Source organism: Erigeron canadensis, chromosome 4 (genome assembly GCF_010389155.1).
Source record: "Erigeron canadensis isolate Cc75 chromosome 4, C_canadensis_v1, whole genome shotgun sequence".
Lineage (NCBI taxonomy): Eukaryota > Viridiplantae > Streptophyta > Magnoliopsida > Asterales > Asteraceae > Erigeron > Erigeron canadensis.
In genome coordinates, this window is record NC_057764.1 from 28,585,768 (window position 1) to 28,604,248 (window position 18,481).

General features: G+C 33.4%; 2 protein-coding genes across 2 annotated transcripts; both read right to left on the reverse strand.

Annotated features, from left to right (window-relative positions):
• Nucleotides 1-4,272: 4,272 nt before the first annotated feature.
• LOC122596340 (vacuolar iron transporter 1) lies at nt 4,273-7,357 on the reverse strand. Its single transcript, XM_043768903.1, has 4 exons — nt 7,050-7,357; nt 6,223-6,308; nt 6,012-6,126; nt 4,273-4,684 (listed from the first exon to the last, which is right to left on the reverse strand). The coding sequence occupies exons 1-4, from the start codon at nt 7,277-7,279 to the stop codon at nt 4,384-4,386; spliced, it is 732 nt and encodes a 243-aa protein (XP_043624838.1). The 5' UTR covers nt 7,280-7,357; the 3' UTR covers nt 4,273-4,383.
• Nucleotides 7,358-10,893: 3,536 nt separating this feature from the next.
• Nucleotides 10,894-17,938, reverse strand: LOC122595378 (vacuolar fusion protein CCZ1 homolog B-like). The gene is made up of 10 exons (XM_043767729.1): nt 17,825-17,938; nt 16,966-17,185; nt 16,698-16,791; nt 15,662-15,845; nt 15,295-15,404; nt 15,076-15,171; nt 13,881-14,315; nt 13,240-13,395; nt 11,755-11,984; nt 10,894-11,370 (listed from the first exon to the last, which is right to left on the reverse strand). Exons 2-10 carry the CDS (start codon nt 17,160-17,162, stop codon nt 11,340-11,342), a joined length of 1,533 nt encoding a protein of 510 aa, XP_043623664.1. The 5' UTR covers nt 17,163-17,185; nt 17,825-17,938; the 3' UTR covers nt 10,894-11,339.
• Nucleotides 17,939-18,481: the final 543 nt, after the last annotated feature.

Here is an 18,481-nt window from a genome sequence, read left to right on the forward strand (position 1 = left end):
TATACTTTATAGCAAGTATTAATTATCACAAAAATATTTGTAGTCAAAGTTGAGAAAAAAAAATCTCCAAAAATCAAACTAGAACATTAAAATTGAGACGGAAAAAACACTATTGAATATGGATACACAATTCCAATAATACCACGAACACATCTTTTGTGTTCTTTTTAATTTCTTTTGCAAGTAATGTATGTCTTAGTTATGGTTAAAAAACAACATTCTTACAATATTATTATCTAAATTTATGTATAAGATGTTGTAGGATCGATCTAGGTTGTGTCCATTAAACCTCATATATATACTTAGCTTGTTACAAATTGACAAAAATGTTCAAAGGGAAATAAAAAAATCACATGAGCATGAGAATCCAAAGATCATTAGGTTCAAGGAGGTAATCAAGTTTCAGCTTCTTCTTATATTTTTCGACATGTTTGTTTTGACAGAACAAAATATTGGCAACGGTTTGCATGTACATAATAGAAAGATAGGTCAATTCGGATGGATTTGTCACAGTTCGTTTGGCCTAACGGATGGTATGATGTTTAAAAAGTTTATGCCTTTTTATTCTCTAAAGACAGTTGCAAATTAAACTTCATTGCTCCTTTACTAGTTCCCTGTGTAACTCTGTATAGTTTATGGCATGCATACGACATACGAGACCAATTTTGAAAGAAATAACTTCTGAGGTCTTATTAACTCCAACACAACTAGCTATAATGATGATGGAATTTTCAGTTGGCTGGTGATCACTCTTTGTCAAGATTTACAGTGCTGAATTCTGTGGAGATGAGGTCCAAACTTCATCACCTTCTTTTACGTACACTTAAAACTGTGAACGAGTTACAGTTGGCGGTGATCTTTCTGAAATGCAGGCTCAGTTTTTCTTCCAATATTAGCTTATACCTCAGCTACTATCATTCGACTCAACTTTTTTTTTTCTTCATATCATGTGTCATCGATTCAAACATTTTAAGATTTCGGTCCATGTCCCCTGTGTTGCTAGTTTGGGAGCCAATCAAGTATCACACAAGCAAAATGTACAATTAAGTTTAAATAGCAAAAATTTTACCTAATTTGAATTTGAAGACATTTCTTTAATCTTATAATGTTAATTTGAAAGAAAATGTTAACTTCCAAATACCATGTGCATTTCAGTCGTTTTGAGCCCCCAATCAACATCTATTGTGGTCACTTTATTTTCATCATTTAATACATTTCCTCACAAAGGAAATAACCAACCAAACATTGTGTTACTCTCCACCATTTAATATGGCGTATGGTATCCCGACCATATTTTTGATAACCCGACCAGACTATTAATGATAGGGGTCCGTTTTTACTCTATCAGATTTGCCATTACAGACAAGGGGGCCCACATTATTTTGAAGCGATATGATCGAGATACCAAAAATTTTGGTTGGGATACACCATCCGTTTAATATCCATCTACTCACTAAAGAAATAACCAAAGTATCAAAAGTTGTGTTTACTTTACTCTCTATTACATAATACCCACCTAACTATAAAGAAAAGAACTGAAGTACCTGACACTATGCTCATTTTACCCTCCACTATTTAATATCCACCTACTCACAAAAAAAATAACCGAAGTATTAAACATTGTGTCACATACTTTATCATTTAATATCCACTTACTCACAAAGGAAATAACCAAAGTACCAAACACAATGTTTAGTACTTCAGTTATTTTTTTTCTGAATAACTTGATATTAAATAGTGAAAAGTAAGTAAATAAAGTGTTTCGTATTTTGATTATTTATTTTTATAAGTTTAGGTGATTATTAAATGATTAAGAGTAAAGTTAACACCTTGTATGATTAGTTATTTTCTTTGTGAGTAGATGGTTATTAAATGGTGTAGATCAAAATGAACACAATATTTGGTTGGTTTATTATGTCCTTTATGAATGGGTAGATTTATATTGTGTTTAACTCATGCTTCTATGGTTTTTATTTTTCTCAACATTTTGTAAATATTGTTTTTAACATATCTTATAAATTTTTTTAACTTGAATTTTATGACTTTACTAATAGATGCAGTGACCTTTTAGTATACTAGAAGGGTGTTCACACGTGTGTGAGATGCCATAATGGTAATACAAGTTGTTTAGGTGTGTGTATACGAGAGATAGAGAAAGAGAGGGATATATACAAACGACCGTGAAATATTATTTATTAGGGTTGTTTATGGATAGTTTGGAAATATTGAAAAAGTTCTGAATTTTTTAAAATAGCAAAACCAATTTGTTTTATAAAGGATTATAGATAGACTGTCTTTTGGACCGGTCAAAAGTCTTCTCAAGTCTTTTGTATAAAATCATTTCAGTTTATCTAAATAAAATAAGATTAATTTATGATTTATTTACTCATATTTAAATTCAACTAAATAAACTGGACAAAAGTGTTTTGGGTCAAGATAACATGCCTTGACCAGCATGAAATACTAGCCACTTTGGTCTATTTAAGGCGCTTTTAGTTCATAGAGTGTTTTTGTAAGGAATGAAATTTGTCAAAGAAATTAGATTTGGAAGGAATAAAATTTGATGAAATGTTTTTTGTTTTCTTAAAATTCAAGAGAAAAAGGAATGACATTCCATCCAATAGCACTCAACGAAATAGCTTTACAAGCGGCATTGCCCTTCTTCACTCACGCGATATTGTTGGATCGGGATTTCGCCCCTTGTCCAAAATTCCCGACTGCTGCCCCCCACGGGATTCGGGCTGTGTCTCAGTCCCAGTGTGGCTGATCATCCGAAAAGTAACCCCGAGAAATGGATATTCCATCAAATGATGAAATTCCATCTCATCTTTTGACAACCAAATGTACTAAGGAATGAAATTCAATTCCAATTCTATCAGATTTCATTAGAATCTGTGAACCATACGCGCCCTTAGTGTTTTCTAAATCCTTAGATACTTGATGTTAAAGGAGATGCAGGTTCAGTAGATGATGATAGCAGTGTCTTTTGTGAATCAGAGACTAAGAATGAGTTTTTATACAAGTTGATGGTATTCCAAGAAGTTGACCAGTTTATATATTCATCGAACAGGTCAGGACACTACTTACCTCGTTACATATATTGAGCAAGGCTTTGGTGTTTGATGTAATTGAATGATGCTTTTGGAAACACGTCCACTACCACCAACTGTAGATTACTTTTAAGTATTCGGCAAACTTACATTCCCAAATCCGTAACCTCGTCTTGACTTCAAGACATAAACGAGGTTTTTCCAGCCCAAGCTTTGTGCCGGATCAATTGAACAATAACTTTGTAAAGCTTAAGATTTGAAATGAAAACGTATATAAAGATGTTTAAGGGTACTAGAAATGTGGGGTGAAGATAGGATAAACCAACAAGGTTTGAAACTATAATAAAGCAATGGAAGTTAATTCATTGAGACATTGAATTTTATAAGAATCCTATCATCTGTTGAGAGTAATCCAAAACAACGAAACTCTAAGGTGATACAGTGGTAAAGTTTCCCGAAGATCTTAAATGAGACGCGAGTTCAATACCTCTTTGAGAAAACATTTTGGAATGGCTAGGAAAGAGTCGGAAAACAACCACAGAAATACCACTATACCAGTTAGGCTGGACTCTCATTAAACAATGATGCATCTTCGGTCTTCCTATAAGTAATCCTATATATATATATTTTATATAATCCTAATACTCGTGACAGGTTGCTTCACTCGGTCACTCTGCCTTTGATAATTGCTTATGAGTTTCAAATAGTCCAAATTCCAAATCACTGAAACAAGATAAAAGGCAAGTTCCACTTTACACTCACTCACACTGCTCAGGCCCACAAGAATCAGCACCCATATCTTGATGGTCAAAAGCAGGCAGCCCACATACATCAGTTCGTTCAATTTAATTTGGTCTGCTCGGTTTTGATAATCAATTATTAGTTATAGTGGAGTAGTATAATAAAATGATAGACAATCATGAGACCAATATCAGGACTTTAACTCAAAAAGACTTTTGAAATAACCAGAGTTTTCCATCTACGTTAGTTGTCTTCACATTTGTTAGATATTTGACAATGTCAATATATCAATCTTTGATGTTAAAACCTATTTCGAAATTCCGCATGAAGGAAATATGAGGTAACAAAAAGTCAAACCAAACCATCAATTATGTGATTAATCAGCAAATCTGATTTGATTAGTTAAGTTATGTCTTGGTTAGATAAGTAGTTGGTTCGTCCTTAGTTGCAAGTTTGTTACTATATATGTTAGTATGGCATATTCGCAAAAACAAATACTTGATATTAAGTCTTTCAAATCAAATTTCGGCAACAGATACAAGGAATGCAATTTCAAATCAAAATGAAACATAGACAATAACAAACTCACCACTCACAATCCTTGCACAGCCTTGGCCATGCCATAGGCGGCTGCAGATGCTATGGCTCCAATCAGTGCTGTTTGCAGGGCGCTCCAAACTGGTTTATTACCAGTAAAGTAACCTTTTGCAAACCCAAAGATCAGCAAGGCTAATATGGTCAAGATAACAGAGGCCACCACCGCTTTTCCAGCAACTGGGATAAACATGTAAGGGAAAAGGGGGACCAACCCACCCAATACATAAGCGATTGCTATCGTTAGTGCGCTTTGAAGTGCTCTTCTTGGATCTGGCTTATCAAGTCCAAGTTCAAATCTGGAAAACAAGTAAAGGGACTGTCATAACGATTGGGAACCACAAACACAATATCTACAAGCTCATATTTTGAGCATCCTAATTTTAGTGCAAATTAATTATCTTGTTGCGAAAAGAACATTACAATTCTAAAGGGAAAAAGGTCTCAATTCTAGAATTAATTTTTTTATTACTCGTATAACATCTACTCAAACCACGCCGGTTATGATTAGCTATAATGTGTACATATTTTTCTTGAAAAAGGAATGTTTATTGAAAAATGCAATTACCTATTTTTCCATTAATCTCAAAATGATATACTGCATAGTTAAAATTTAGAATAAGTATCACACATACATTTAGCAGCAATTATTACATATATATCACTAAGAACGTTTGTGATTTATGATTATAATTAGAAGTTGGCAAAACAGAAGGATTGAATAGCTGAGCAGAACGAGTTCAAGTCGGAACATATAACCTTCCTTAAAGGTCCTACACTCCCTAACCATAATGTCCATAGCTTTCTACTAATTAGCATATCATATACCTAAAAAACATTGTTACAAAGATGACCTATGCTTTATGAATCAAAAATAAACTTTGGGTTGTTTTTTTTGAAAGGTCGTCATTCCTCTTGGGCGTAGCCAAACGCACTAGAAAGTGCCGTATGTGAAAGGCGGTAGTAACTTAGGGTACTTATCAACCCTTTTATTGAAGGTAGGATTTTACTTGACCCATTAAATTTGCATCATAATCTAAATCGATGCATTCTAACAGGTGAAAATTGGTACCTATACGGTCTCCACCCACAACAGATTATTACTCGTAAAAGCCAAAACATTGAGGATCTACTTTTGGAAGTTAGTGCGGTCACCTCATTCAAAGCCAAAAAATTTACTAATTAAAGTAATAAAGCAACATGGATAGAAGCCTTAGATCTGCTTTTGCAATATCCCAATATTCCCTATTATAAATTGATAATAACTTTTTTTGTCTCGAATACACGTGATCTATTATTGAATTCCTAATGTGTCAAAATTTCATATAGAAGAAACCAACTTTTGATCAATATTAAACACCAAGGACATTAAACAACTTAGCTAATCAAGTATCGTTTATAAATATTTTAATTGAATGGCAGGTTGGTCTATTTTGAAAGATGCCACCCGCATAAATTTTTTCTTTAAAAAATAGAGACAAAACATTCTTCGAAAAGACATATAAAAAGACAAAGTTTAGCATTTGGATATCTAATTTACACCGATTACTTTAGAAAACTAAGTCATATTAAGATTCCATTTGTCTTAAATAAGAAATTACCGAGGTTAAAGGCAGTAAAACTTACTTCATCATGAAATCAAGCCATGCTTTTGGGTTCTTCCTTAGAGCATTTACTACAGGGCCATACTCATGTGGCTCCACACCGTACTCTGCCAGTATCTCGGCTACTTCAGCCGCCTCTGCATTTTGTACGTCGAATGAAACCGCCAACAATCAATATCTCTCTATCACATATACATCTAAATTCTAAATGTAATTATAACTTATAAATTAACCTGTATCAGGTATTGTATCGATTTCTTCTTGCTCTCTTCTTAACTCCCTATAATAATGATCAGACTCACTTTTAGCTGCCAAATACCTGTGAAACACATCTAATTCAGCAATCGAGGATAACCAAACTGAAAAAAAAAAGAGTACACACACTTGACCTTTAAGTCGAACATGATGCTTTCGGATTCCAAAATACGTATACATTTTTATGGTAACTGATCAAAGCTAGATAACTTAATTACACCAAAACACGAGAACTTCAAACGAAAATGTCAAGTGCTAATATCATCATCACACATACATTGATACATATCAAATATTCAGAATCAAAAACAGTAATTTTGAACCTAAAATTCAAATCACATAACCTTAAAGAGTTGAGTCCTAACAAGCAACAAGTACAATGAACCAACTTTTTTTGAAAATGAACGTTGACTTCAAGTCAAACTAGCTGTGTCTTAAACTCAAAATTATCCACATATTTGAACTACGAAATTACAACTAAATAATCACAACTAAATAATGTAAAATGTAATAGTTTCATTAAAAGTCCATATAGAAAACAGAATGTCAAACACTATAAGTTTGACCTAAAAAGTCAAATTCCGTAACACTCTCATTCTACTACTACAATTCTTTCAATTTGAATTCTAACTAACAGAACCTTAAGAGTTAAAACTATAGATTACAAATTATAATCACTATTTCAGTAGCTTTGACCTAAAAAAAGTCAAAAATATATACAATTAATGACTATAAATATATTACGAGTATTAACTAAACCTAAAAAATAATTAATCAAATATAAGGTTTATATATATATATATACCCGCCGAGTCCCATGGAAATAGCGCCAGCGGCAACTTCGGCAATACCGGCGGTAAGGATAATGGAAGAAGAAGCATTAGCACCGGAAAGACCGGCAGCGAGAGCGAAGGGAACGGTGAGGCCGTCGGAAACGCCGATGATGATGTCACGAACGATTTCGCCGGCGGTGAAGTGGTGCTCTTTGTGACGGTTAAGTAGATATTTTTCTGATTCGCCAACACTGACCGCCATTATTGAATTTCTGAAAAGAATTTTTTGAAAAAGATAGATACAGTATTTGCATGTATGTATGTATGTGTGTGTTATGAATTTGTGATGTGTGAGTGTATGAGTCACGGGGAATATAAATGTTTAGTGCGGTTTGTGGGCGGGTGACGTGGCAATTTGAAGCTAAATAAGTTAAAAGATTATAACTTTTTTTTTCTTTTTCTGAAAGTGGAGGTCCATGGAAATCGGAAAGCTTTTGCACGGGGTTATTTCACTTTTACCGCCTTCTGCTTTAAAAAGTAGCTGTACCAGTCCTTTACAATTTGAAAGATTTAAATGTTTCTTACTTCAACGTCCTTTACAATAATTCACAAACTTTGAACACGAAATGATTACACAAATGGGAAAAAATATAGTCATATCACAAACATATGATATATATCATTACGTCTTGTACGGTGCTAAATAGTGCTCTTACTCAATTTCTATCGTATTTTAACTTTATTCAAAGAGAAAATGGAATACGTAGCTATTAGACACCTAAATTTGGGTGTAGAACCCTTCACATACTAATTTTTTAATATGTCTATAAATGTTTGGCTCCCCATGCTTTTTATGGATTAAAAAACAAAATGTGAGGGATTCTACACCCAAACTTAGGTGTCTAACAGCCACATAAACTCTAACCTCTTATTCAAATTACTTATACTATTACCAATTACTAATTGGGTGAAAACCCGGTGGTATCATCAACATGTGACCACATGTACTCACAGATGAAGGATAAAGATCACATATTCGATATTTGTTAAAGGCAAACGGATAAATTATATCATGTGTGAAGATGGTAACTTATCAGACATGAATTTTATGCGGTGTGTACTTTGGATATTAAGACAGTACATGAGACCATAGGTTTCCACCAATTTATCCTTTTTAATACTATTACAAATTGTTTTTTTGATAAATTGGATCATCTTTTTGAAAGAGTTAACTAGTTAAGTGGTAAACAAAAAATAAAAATCATAAAAACATAATTATAATCCAATATTGCATTATGATGGCGAATAACCTATAAAGAGAAAAATGAGTATTGGGCTGTTATACACTTAATTTGGGTAAAAAATTCTTTACATACCAATATTTTAATATTTTGAATAAATGTTTGGTCCCCATGAATTTTATGGTTTAAATAAAGATATGTGAAAGATTTTTTACCCAACTTAAATGCCTAACAGCTTCATATTCCCTTTCCTCATATGTAAAAGTCATACATTAGTAACGTATTTTATATTTTTCATTTTGTCAAACTTTTTACATATTTAAACCACAACTAAGACCGGTCTTGAAAATTGAAATGCATAAATAAGTCAGAAAAAAGGCAATAGCCTAACAAATTTAAATATATAACTTTTTATAATATGATGACTAATGTTATTAAAATAAAGTGCCTCCTAAGAATCTGGACAGGAACAAGGGTCGGGTTTGTCACTCCTCAAGGTCGCCCCTAACAACAACGATAACAATGATATCCAAAAAAACGTCAAATGTGAAGTATTAAAAATAAGGTATAAGACTATAAGCGGTCATGGTTTTATACTATGATTATAAAAAATGCTTTCAAAGAACTTTCAACATTTTATATGTTTAGAAATTTATTTATTAGATGAACTAATGCTCAACGATAAACATGGGCGTGACACGGTAACTTGGCTATGAGGTGAGGGTTCATACTGTTAAAATTGGACAAAAATTTGATTAGTGGCAAAAGTTTACATCATGAAAGGTAGATTTTAGACATGTGGCAAAGGAAAATATGTCAAGTGAACATCACTATGCATTGGCGATAGAAGGACAAAAACAAAAAGAAGACATAATAACAGTATAACACAATCATATTTGTCTAGCGAACATCACAAACCATTGGCAATAGAGCCCTGGTATATCTGAATGTGACAGAAGCAATAAATGATGTAAATTGGTTAAATTAGTTTACAGATATCCTGCTAATCAATTACCGAATACGAGATGTTCAAAAAAAAAAAAAAATACCGAATACGAGTATTATATAACTTTTCTTATAAATTTTCTTTGAAAAAATTATACTGTATTAACCTGTTACAAATATAAAAAGGTTTATTATATATTTATCTTTACTTTTATCTTAACTCCTATATATAGAGGAGTCCTTTATTTAAATCTCAAATTACAACTTTGAATTATCTAAATTACCTATCTTCTTTATTCATTAATTTAAACATTTCTTCTTAATATACCTATAATACCATTAAAATCTCAACCACTCATTTTTCTCTCACTCCTCAAATCTCAACCACTCATTTTTTTTCTCACTTATCTATAAACCATTTATTCCTCTAATTCATTCAAAATCTTATATCTTAAAAACTGCATATCGATAAATTATAAAAATTATATAGGTGTTCTTAAAATTTCATTAGAAATGTCATTCGATATACTTTCAACGAATTTTTAAATCCGAGTGCGGAGCCCGTACAGCTATGGCGTTTGGCTATCACACTTTGTGTCTTATCACCTCCACCATCTTACCGCCGCAACGCTTAGGTATTTCTCTCGTATTACAAAAACTAGAATGTGAATTACCATGTCTCAAATTGCTCAACTACTGATAGATGGTCTTGGTTTATAGAGATTTTGGTTTGTAGGAACAAACTTTTACATTCGAAAAGCAGTTTTCTTTCAAGAGATTGAAACTAATAATTGAACTTTTGTATATAGGTTCTTCCCCAACATGTTCAAAGCCGTCAAATTGAGCAGGTATCTATCTAGTGTGTGTACATACACACACATATATAGTTAGATTATGATATATTAATACACATCAATTCTACATATGATTATCTACTCTATACTACCTATATAAACAAACTACCCCTCCCCCATTTAACTCTTTACCTTTGAATTACCTAATATATCATATACATTTAAACTATTTCCATACACCTTATCTCTGAAATTCCGAAATTACCCTTAATAAAAAAAATCCACAATTACCTAAAACCCCTATTATTATAAAATCTCCATTAGCTCTAAAATTATTATTTTTACGGATAAGAAAAAACATCTTAATTGTCATAAATTATATTACAAAATGTTTAAACAATAATTGCTTTTTTTATAACTCACGAAATTACGAACCAATTATGTCCTTTGTATAAATTTTAATCTTTGAATATTTATTTTTTTAATTGTCTTAATCTCCTCCTCTACAATTGTAAGTGTTTATTTTTCATTATTAGTGTTTGCATTTCATTATTTTTTCCACCTAATACGCGACTTATTTATAGAATGATATATATGGTTAGATCCTGCATTGACGCATCTCATGAAAGTAAACTGAACGCTATAAACTGTTACGGTGTCTAAATCGTTATAGACCGTCGACGCTGCAACGCGCGGGTACCACTCTAGTATGAACAATGAATTGTCTTTCACTCTTTTGGGGTAAAAAAGGAAATGTTTTAACCCAATTTAACCCATACATAAACATTTACCCAAACAAAAACCAATCAAAATAAATATCAGGACTTCAAATTTATCTAAACATACCAATTAAGGTAAATATCAACACAACTTAAACGGTTAAACCAATAATAATGCAGCCAAAACGTTGATGCACTAATCTCATTTGTCAAAACGCATGCCACGTACTGCTCAAGCAAACAACATCGCATCAACTCATCAGTACAAAACAAAATGTCATTAGACCTCTTTTCCAGCCAAGAATCTAAAGCTTATTAACAATTAAACATACTGTATTTTCTAGGTTCATCAGAACACAATTCATGCTCACCTAGAGATACATTACAAGTTCCATGAACTCCGGGCTAACTTACCTGTCTATTTTTACAGTATACATATTGTCTACCATTCCTCGATTCTATGACAATACAACTTCCTAACTAGCCGTGTCTTTCAGTCTTGATGCACCATTAGATGGATATGTGCATATCTCGTTTATCAAAATGTACTATCGAGTATAAACTCGTGGAGCCGGTATAGGAGGAACTTTAACTGTAAGGTTTCATAGTAGCTCCTGGGATTCCTAATCCAACGAAAATGATCCATTGCAGTATCTACATGACATGGGAGAAAAGGAACAAAATTAACAAACCGAATGGGATTTTGTTAGGTTAGATCTTCTAAGTGACAGTCCAGTAATTATAAAAACTAAAAGAACAACTCAATCCTACTAAAAAATATTCCTGTCTGGCTGTCCAACATTAAAATAATTTGTTTTTCATCTTCTTTGGCTCAATTACTTTGGTGTTCATTGAGCACAAATTATACAACAGAACAACTTATTTAACTTTCGTTGTCATTCCCCATAAGACTGAATAAAGGAACAATGAAAACTAACTAGAAAAGTAACGCTATCAACCTAATATGCAATAATGTTAACTTTACATACATATAATCAAATCATAAATATATTACACTATAAATCAAATGAGCTATACCTGTCGCTAAATTTCTCAACAGCTTCCGAGGCATAGAGAAGAGTTTCATTGGCCTTTTCAAGAACTATGTACAGTTCTTTCCCTCTTGTGGCGCGAGCAATTACCCATGCATTGTTCTTTGCTCTAATGCATATTTCTAGATCCTTTTCATGATCCACGTCATCTCCTTTTGCTCTGCTTTTCACCAAATCAATATCTTCTCGAACCTTATTCAAGGCCAGCAAAGATTCCTGAAAGGATATATGAAAATAGTAGAAGTTAGGAAGATGCCGACAATAGCAGTAGGTTGTATGTCTGCATTTAAAGGGGGCAAACCAGGGTGGACGAGAGGTTTGGGTAACAAGTATAAAATAATGAGTTGGAAACAGGGTAGCTTTTCACGCGAATTGGGCTGAGTTGGCTTGACCTGCAAGCAACATTTTGTACAACATTTTTTCTTTAACTATATATATAATTAGGGGCTGCTTGGTTCATACTAGGGAATGCCAAGGGGAAAGGGATAGATCAAGAGAATGCTATGGGGTATTAAGGGCCATTATCATTGCATTGATTATGCTAGTTTAACACTAGGACATGGATGGATCTCAACGACACTAGAGTACAATGAACAAAACAGAAGTACAATATCGTATATATGATCCGAGCAGTGCAGTTGCTGTAAGGAGACTTAAAACACAAAAAGAACTTTATATGGGAATTTATGTAAGTTCAAACACAGCATATAAACTATTGAACCCTTAACACATATGACATATATATAACAAGCCACTTACTGTAAGGCTGTTGCAACTATGTACCCTTGTTGCAAAAATAGAGATAAATAACTAAAGATGATAACAAGGATCAAGCAAACTCCAGATACCATAAGCAAACCAGAACCCAAAATTCTGTATCCTAATTTGGATCCTTATGAAATGTTGAAAAGGAACCCAGAAAAAAAAAGAATAATGATCATTGAATGACAAGATGCAATCTGTTAAATAGTTCTTCTAGATAGAGTTGAGAGAAATAGTGAGGAAGTTAGGGGGCGAGAGAAGGATGTGGTGAGTAAATAGACATGCAGGGAAATTAGAGCGCAACAAAAATCGATTCCCTAAATTACGAACATTACGCACTTTTACATAAAGGGTAATTGCATTATAGCACACCTAACACTTCTATTCATTATCAGATTATCTATAGCATTCCCCATAGTGCAATACCTTTAATCAGACACTAAGGCACACCCTCAACATGTTAAATATAACAAACTATACTAATACAACATCAATATATTTTTTAACAAAGTGACTTAAGATGTTGTAAGCAGTTAATGATTTTTTCACGTTTTTGACCTATTCCGCAGTAAACCAAGTTTTAAAATATTGCACCTGTTAGATATAACTATAGCCCAAATCAACAACCCAAAAGTAAATGGGTTGATATTGGCACCTATAGTCTGTTTGATTAAAAAAAATTATATTAATGCAATAAAAAGCTTGTTACCTTTGTTAGGGTTGTTACTTTTCCAGGCGGCGAAGCCCGAGAGATATTCCTGTCACCGTCAACTAGTAGATAGCGATATCCCTTGACATGATAAGCATTCTCACCACCCCATCCCTTTGCAAGCTTCTCCTCAACCTTAAAGATCTTAGCAGATGCCTGGCAAATGCAAAATTACAATCCATTTACAAAAATTAAAAACAGAAGGAAGAACGTATGAGAAAAATACTAACAACTGAGTGTGACATTTGTGTTTCTATAATCAACACAAAGCTCAAACATAAAGTTTTTCCAATATACATCACAAAGACACAAACGTCATATATTTCAGGTTTCATGTTAGGTTACTTTCATGATCTGACATAATTACATTAAAAAAAACTAGAATTAGTATATCTGCTTTAGCAGAAAAAAGTTCAATAGACAACATGGGATGTCTTGGGTGTAAATCTCTTAAGTGGTAGCCCCAACTACAGAATTCAAAAAAAAAAAAAAACAAACAAGATCCTAAGATTTGATTAGAAAAGGCATGTATTCTAACTATGGTCAAATTCTTATCGATAATCAAGATACATTAGGTTTATGCAAGTGTACAGGGGCAAAGTAATATTAGTATATAATCACATAGAGATAGAAAAACTGACATTTTCAAGAAGTTGTTGCTTCAACATGGAGATACCTTCCTCCCCGTTAAGCATGGAGGTTACAGGTATAAGAAGAATTATGGTAAGGCTTTTATGCTGATAAGCACAAAGGTACATCTTATGCTCTGTTTGCTGAAGCCATATTGTCGGTGTGGTAGGAACCAAGTTACCAACTTCTACACCCCAGATATCCGTAGCAAGAAAGCCATCCTTCCCTTTGGACCACTTGCCAATCTGTAAAGGCCTCACAACACGATAATTGCCGCTTCCTACAGAAGAGGCATCCTGCAACCTGTGTAATCGGTCCAAAGCTGACTCAGCATGTGAAGAAACGCTTCCTTTCCGCAGATAAGACCAGGTACTTCCTCCGGAAGATGATAGAACACGTGGGGTCAACCTTAAGACACCGTACGAAAACAGATTAACAGTGTCATCCTGAAAGACATTAAAAAAAAACAATCAACCCGCACAGCCGACTATGATAACTTCCAGCATCAAATGGTAAGGCCTGAATACATGTATTCCACTCCCAAAAACAGTAAGGATCAGGGACATTTCTACTTTGGTGGTAATTTAATATGCTTATTTTAGGTAAATATGTCATAATGAATAATCACAGTCTGATAATTAGTTGTAATAGAAGGACTATAGAAAAAGTGTTCGGAAGTGCTTTTGCAATTTAAAGGTATCAAGAATTCATGATCAGATGTTTGAGTATTCAGCAAATTCTAATTGCTTTAGGAATTAATAGGTAAAATGACTAATATAATAATTCAAAAAAAAAGAGATATTTTTGTGAAAGGATATTTTATGTCTTACATATAAGATGTTCCTATTTAAAGTTGTAACGATAAGACATTTAGATGTTTCGAGTGTTAAAAAAAATCTACTTATCTAGTAATTAATAAAAAATATGAAAAAAAAAAAAGTAAACAGAGAGACATTTTGTAAAATCGGAATAGAAATCTATTATTTACGTCAACAGCAGGGGAAGTAAGTAATTTTATTTGGCCACCCTTGAATAAGATAATCATGTATTTTTCCATCCAAACACCCTCAAGATACTCCACGCGGATAATAAATGGTGCTTGTCTACTTGACACAAGATAGAAAGATTAATTATAAAAATGCATAAAGCTGTGTGTGTGTGTGTGTTGGGGGGGGGGGGGGGGGGGGTATCAAAGACAGAACATACAGGAGGTAGTGTTGTAGAGACCAGCAAGTCCTGGAATAATATAACTGAGTAGCCTGATGTGTTCCCCATGCATGAATCTAATACTCCAACAAGAGACTGCAAAATAGAGTAGTAAACTAAGCAAATTACATAAAATATCTTCAATAATTATGTGCTAGTTAGAAATTAAAACTACAAGGCAGCCAAAATACTAAGGAATACGCATGATGCCGATCTGACCTGTACTTCAATCGCAGCCTCCCGACCAACAGTCAACATCTGTACAGTCCCACGCTCCTTCAAAGAGTCACGAAAATTAGGTAACAGGAATTTAGTGCCCATGAGAAAATCTGCTTCAAAGACAAAATGTAGTTATAAGCGAGAAGTATAGGCGTACAGCAACTTCAGCATTGCCACAATAGCACTAATCCATTTAGAAAGCATTTGAAATAGAAACTTCAGCTTTACCGCAGCACCAATACTCCAATGGAGTCCGTTTTTGATATGCTGACAATAAGCGATCTCCAATAGATATATTAAAAAGATGCTGGAAACAGACTCTATATAATCCATGTAGGATAAATGCATGATATAGAAAAGGACTTACCACTAAGGTAATCCATGATGAAAGTATACAAATGACTACGAAGCAATCCTCCACCAGGTTCTTTATCAAGCAACACCCTTATCGAACCATGAAACATAATGAATAGAGAGTGTATTTCCTTGAGAACACTGCGTAGTGCCTCAATCCTCCATACAGCTTCCGTTTCTTTGCTTTTTGCAACCACCTACAACAAGGTATAGCCTGATCAAATATATGCATTTGATGATTTAAATAAACATAATATTTACCTATATTAAGGTTGCAAAATGACTTTCAGCATATGTAAAAGTAAAATTGCAAAATGACTTTCAGCATATGTAAAAGTAAAACATTACACAACCAAGATATTCCTACAAATTATCATCTATTTATCGTAAATATAATTTGGAAAAAGATTCCATATTCCTGATACTAACATGACAATAATAACAACACACCCTAGATATGCAGGCAAGCACGCACATAGTGATAGAAAAGGCATGAAATGGGGATAAATAGAGCCGTTAGGTTGTTCCTGCACCACAATGTTGCAAAACATTTTAAACACAATAATGTGTGTGTTTGAGAACTTCATCCCGGAAATATAAATCAAGTAAGGGGGAAGACAAAAAGCTGAATTTGGTCAACTAAAAACTGAAGAGTTATTTTAAAAATAAAAATAGAACAAACGGTATAAATGTTAAAAAAAAAAAAAAATAGGAATCATTAAGGGTTGAGGAAATCAAGAACTCCATTATCAATATGAGTGAAAGCATAACAAATAGCATATTAAATAAGTGTTGGATGGTTATAGCAATATGCGACAAGAATATATTGTGCATGGACTTGTACATGTATTATCATCCAAATGCGTTTGATGTGTTTACTGTTTAGGCCCTTTTAAAGTATGAGAATATATATGGACTGTGTGAATAAATCATATGAAACCTTCTGATATAATGAATAACAAACAATCATTCATACTATACATATACTCGACAACTCGTACATGTGCATCTTTAAGTTAGGGAACAGATCTGAATAAACATACACTTACCATTACCATCCAAATATCAGGCTCTGCCTCAAAGAACACATGGGAATGCATTTCCGCTTCTATTACCTCACAAGCTGCTTCCGGAGAAAAAATTCTGCAAAAACACGTTCATAAGTCAACTAACAAATCAAAAGGGCATATGTCAGGAAAGACTGACAAACCAAAAACCACATTTACATGTTCCTGTCAAGAATCAATTATATTTTGTTACAAATCATAACCCAACATCACCATAGATGCACACAAAGTCTATTACACAAGTGCTGACCTTGTGAAATTGATGAGTCCTTCGCTAAGCCCAATTACAGAAAGTTGAGCCGGAAACGGCAAATCAGCCGGAAAGAAAAACAAGATCTTTTCAAGTTCCTCTCCTTCATGTTGCCCCCTTCGCAAATCAAATACGCAAAACTTCAGGGCTTCACTAAGAGTAGTACCAGTAGTAGTAGCAGCAGATGACAAACCCATTCTATATTCCCCTTATCATTCACCTTACAAATCAAACACAATAAACGCCGTCACACAACTAATAACATATATCTTACGAAAACACATAATTATGCAAAACATGAAACAGATCACCGAAATTTAAACAATCAACTATACTTATATCACATGAACCCTAGCAAGAAACTGCTGGATAACAGATTGGCGATATATTCAACTTTTAGTTCAAACTCTATCGTATGTATCCAACTTTTACACATTTACCATTGTATGTATCTTACGGTACTTTCGTTAACGTGGCTTCCGTTTATGTTGCCAACACGACAACCGTATAAGTTGTGACGTCAGCAAAATATACTATCAGATACATACAATATCAAATATTTAAAAAATGGATGCATAACTTAGATTCTGAGCTATAGATGGATACATTTCCAAGCACCTAACCCTAGATATTGATATTAAAACTTGGACAAAGTACCTTTAATCAAGCATAGATAAAATCAAAAAGAAATTATAAATCTAATCAAATTAATTAATCCTAATTTTCTGGGAATTAACTGTCGGATAATTAGGGGAAACTACATCAATTATATGCAATTTACTAATATTATCTGTATTTTCTAAGACATAAATAAATTTAATTAAGGTGTAATAGTGGAGAGGAAAATGGAAATGCTTACCGGATTGAATTGGAAGGGCGGGGAACGGTGGTGTGTAGGTAATATGTATATGCCGCGATTGGCGATACTACCGTGGTGTGAAACACAGTACTGAGAAACTATCCCAAAGTCAATCGGTTGATTTAATTTTTTTTTTTTAACGGCGGAAGTGAAGTATTATTAATAACACTAACTAGCAAAAAGCTAGGTACATAAACAAATAAGAAAATAAACGTAAAATCAATTAAGAAATACATGGCTTACTACATCAACTATTCAATCTAACTCCACTTTTTTAGCTCTATTTGGAATCCATAAAAACGTCCTGGATCTAATTTCTTCAAAGATCATATGAGCTGTAGAAAATACCATATTATGCACCGCATCATTCTTCGATTTCCAAAGGCTCCAAATAGCAATAAGAATAATGGCATTGAGCATTTTTCTTCCACTTTTTATCCCCAGCTCGAGAATAATGAAAGGTGTATAAGTCATGGACATGAAAAGCATAAAAAGGGTTTACCTTACACCAAGATCCAATTAAATCTCAAACCTCCATGGAAAAGGGACATGCTGTGAGAATATGATCAAGAGATTCATCGGTAAGATCACCTAACACAGGATAAAGACCTCATTGTAATCCCCCTTTTATTGAGTTGAATTAGAGTCGGAATGTCT